This window comes from Lipotes vexillifer, unplaced genomic scaffold (genome assembly GCF_000442215.2).
Source record: "Lipotes vexillifer unplaced genomic scaffold, Lipotes_vexillifer_v1.1 scaffold691, whole genome shotgun sequence".
NCBI classification, from domain to species: Eukaryota; Metazoa; Chordata; class Mammalia; order Artiodactyla; family Lipotidae; genus Lipotes; species Lipotes vexillifer.
The window spans coordinates 4584149-4587921 of NW_006788040.1; the positions used below are offsets into that span (position 1 = coordinate 4584149).

A 3773-nucleotide genomic window follows, 5' to 3' on the forward strand; every position below is an offset into this window, starting at 1 on the left:
GAGGCCCGCATACCGCAAAAAAAAAAAAAAAAAAAGAAACTGTCACAACCAGCCCAGCCTTCAGCAACCACCTCCTTGATCAGTCGGCAGCCATCGAGGCAAGACCCTCCACCAGCAAAAAGATTCCCACTCACTAAATGCTCAGATAATGATTAGCATTTTTTAGCAATGAAGTATTTTAAGTTAATGCATGTTCATTTCTTTTAGACATAAAACTACTGCACACTTAACAGACTACAGTATAATGTAAATGTAGCTTTTATATGCACTGGGAAACTGCTTCATTGTGATATTCATTTTATTGCAATGGTGTGAAACTGAATCCACAATATCTCCAAGGTCTGCCTATGAAGGGCAGAAAGAAGAGAATCTTAAGGACAGCGGCTGTAAGAGTGGGAAGTGCTGGGTGCGTTTGGAAGATGAAAAGTGAGCCAGGCAGCAGGACGCAGGCTGTGGAAGAGTCTGGACTGGACTCTCCAAGGAGCTGAGAACCACAAGCTGCAGGATCAGGGGTCACTACTGCCAGAAGGGAGAGGATGGGTGACAAAGACCCAGATAAGAGAGCAGCAGTGCATTGCACCAGTGGGCCCATTTTTATGACTCAGGGTGACACGACCCAGTTCTCCAGCTTCCCCATGGACCACACCTGGCAAAGCACAGCTCACTAAAGCAAAGCCAGGCAAGAAAGAGAAGGAATAGCAGAATCCCAGACAGAGTTTGCAGCAGTGCAGTTAAGAGAGGGATGTGGCTGAGTTTTCACTGGCCAGGCACCCGAAGTCCCCCTCTCCTCTCCAACCTCACCTGAAGTCGGCCAGGCTCAGCTGCAGCTTCTTCCGGGCTTTGTTTCGGGTGATATAGTTGGTAGCAGAGCCTCGTTCATACTTGGGGAGGATAAAATCAATTCTCCATTAGCAATGATTACAATGACAGAGAGCAACCTCTGGACATTGCTCATGCAAGAGGCGACTATTACTCTGGATAAATGGCCAAGAGGCTGTGGGGACGGAGCGCTCCTGCACTGTCCCTGCAGTTGTCAGCACAGAGGAGGACACATACATCTGCACGATGCAGGACCATGAGGCTGCTGTGGATCAGGTGCTATGCCAAGCACTTAGTAGTGGCTGTAAGTACTGACCATTATGATTACTGATTTGCACACATTATTCATTTAATCCCCACAACACTGTGAGGTGGGTGCCATTAAAATTCTCATTTCACAAGGGAGGAAAACAGGCTCAGTAAAATAAGCTGCCCAGGTCACATAGCTTTTAAAGAGCTGGGGCTGGATTCAGACCTAGGTCCAAGTCCAGAACCTGAGTGCCTCATCCACTAAGCCAGTGTTCTCAACTTCTTCTTCATTATAACCACCCCTCCACCACCAGAGGCCTTTTTAGACCTTTTCTCCCCTTTAATCACCCTCTCTCACAGCCCCATAAAATGTTAATACCACAGGTACACTGTAGATGTTTCTGTAATGTGGTCCTTCTGAAAGCTACACATCATTGTAATGTCTAAGATGTCCCCCAACCAATTTCTGTTCCCTTTGGGATGACACCATCCAGTTGAAAATGCACACTCTAAGCCACACAGCCTCTCTCCTTCCTCATTCATTCAACAGACAATCACAAGACCTCTACTATGTTTCAAGTGTTTAGCTAGATGTTAGGAGGTAATAAAGACAAAAGGCCTGGTCTCTACCTGCACCCAAAGAGCATGTTGTGTTGTGCAACCATCTGAACATCTGTGCTGCTAAGACGCTGCCTCACACTCACACGTCTATATCCCTGATAGAGCAGCAGTGCACTGTACCAGCTCCCTGCAATGCTAACCAAGCACGTCCTTCCCAAACGAGGTCTTCCTCTGGATTAAGACAGCATAGGCCTCAATGGCCAGGTCCAGCTCTAAAGGGACAAACCTGTAGCCTTCTGAGGGGTATGTTTATGAATAATCCCAGTCACGAAACATGCCCTTCATTCATTCTTCCCTTTAGACATTTATTAATTGTCTACTGGGGATCAGGCCCGTGCCAAGTTCTGAGGGTACAAAGATGACTTTCAGACTGTCTTAGGGAAGTTGCTTTCATTCTTTCATTAAAATTGTTTTCTATTGCCCTACACTGTCACCATTCTTATTCTTTCAAACATTAAGGGGATAATTAAAGTCAACTGGGGTGACTTTACTCCCTGGGCGTATGGCGGTGTATTCAGCATTTTGGGCTGTTAGATGCTACTGGCACCTAGCGGGTAAGAGGCCAGGAATGCTGCTAAACATCCCACAACACACAGGACAACCCTCCCCACAACAGTTATCTGGCTCAAAATGTCAAAACGGTTGTGAAACCCTGCTTTAAAAACTGTCATGATTTGTTGGGACTTCCCTGGTGGTCCAGTGGTTAGGACTCCGAGCTTCCATTGCACGGGGCCGGGTTCCATCCCGCAAGACGCTGGGCGTGGCCAAAACAAAACAAACAACAACGACAAAAACTGTCATGATTTGTTTATATATCTGCACCTGAACCTCAAAGTCAGGTTTTCAATGTTATATCTCTGTAGTTCCAATCACTAGCACTTAGCTCAATAGCTGGATTAAAAACAGATTGGCAGCAGGAACTTTCCAGCTGACGGAAACAATCGAGGCAACTACATCTTCCTCATCCTCATCCCCATGCCCTCTCTAATCTCTTCATGCCATCAAGGTGATTCTCCATACAGCAACAAGAACAACTCCTTGAAAAACGGATATTACTCCCCCTTCAGTTGATTCTTACTGCTTTTTGAATAAAATCAGTCTCCTCACTGTGCCTTACAGGCCTTGCATGACCTGGTCCCTGTCCAACCGCAACTTCACCAGATGCCACTCTTCTCTTGGTTTAGTATACCCCAGCCAAGCTGATATCCTTTAATTCCTTGCACACAGCAAGCCTTTTCCACCCGAAGGCCTTGGCACGTAGTTTCCGCTGCCAGGCTTGTTTGTGATCGTTTTATTTGGTTATTTACTTTAGTGTCCAACTTCCCCACTAGAAAGTGAGCTCCACGAATGCAGGGACCACAGCTAGTTGTTTATATCTCCCATCCCCAATGTCCAGAACAAGGCCTGATTCAGCAGAAAAGGGAGTCACAAGTTTTAGAGATGATGAACTCGAAATAATGGTGAGCTCTACGTAATGTTCATCACTTTCAGTAAAGTAATCCTCCGGCTCGGCCTGTTTTGGAGTGCAGCTTTGCTAGGTAACCTCAACGCTCTTTCACAGCTCTACTCCAGGGTTCTTTCCCCTATTTTACAGAATAGGCGTCCTCGCCCATCCTCGAACCCCTTCTGCCTGCTGTCTCCTGTCGCGTTGATCCCAGCCGCTTCTGCACCCACGAGGATCCAAGACCGGAGAAAGGCGCAGTCCCCAGGCTCCATCGCTCCCGTCTCCTACCTCCTGAGGCACCCCCGTCCCCCCTGCCCCAGACCCGCCCCGGCCTCTCGCCCATCACCTTCTTCTTCTCCAGGCCTCCCATGGCTTCACGCAGAAGGATCTACAAGCACCGCGTAGACACCACCACTTCCTCCCGCACGTGCCCTGCCTAGGACCCCGAGGCCCCCACGCCGCCGGCCTGCGCGTGCTGTCCAAGGAGGTGCCTGAGCGAGTCTACGGAAAGATGGAATTTTTCTCCTAGAGATTAAAACTAAATCCTCTGAAAAAAATCGCTAAGACATATCTTTTGGGCTCTTTCTCATCGATGAGCCTGTTATGGACATTTTTAATGTTTAAGCATGGGCGTATATTC

General features: G+C 47.8%; 1 protein-coding gene across 2 annotated transcripts in view; it reads right to left on the bottom strand.

Annotated features, from left to right (window-relative positions):
- Positions 1–3503, bottom strand: part of PES1 (pescadillo ribosomal biogenesis factor 1) — a 16706-nt gene extending 13203 nt beyond the window's left edge. For both annotated transcript variants that reach the window (XM_007461201.1, XM_007461200.1), the window contains exons 1-2: positions 3480–3503; positions 802–881 (exon numbers count right to left, since the gene is read on the bottom strand). In XM_007461201.1, the coding sequence (XP_007461263.1) occupies positions 802–881; positions 3480–3503 (104 nt within the window). The remainder of the gene's footprint in view (positions 1–801; positions 882–3479) is intronic.
- Between the last annotated feature and the right edge of the window lie 270 nt (positions 3504–3773).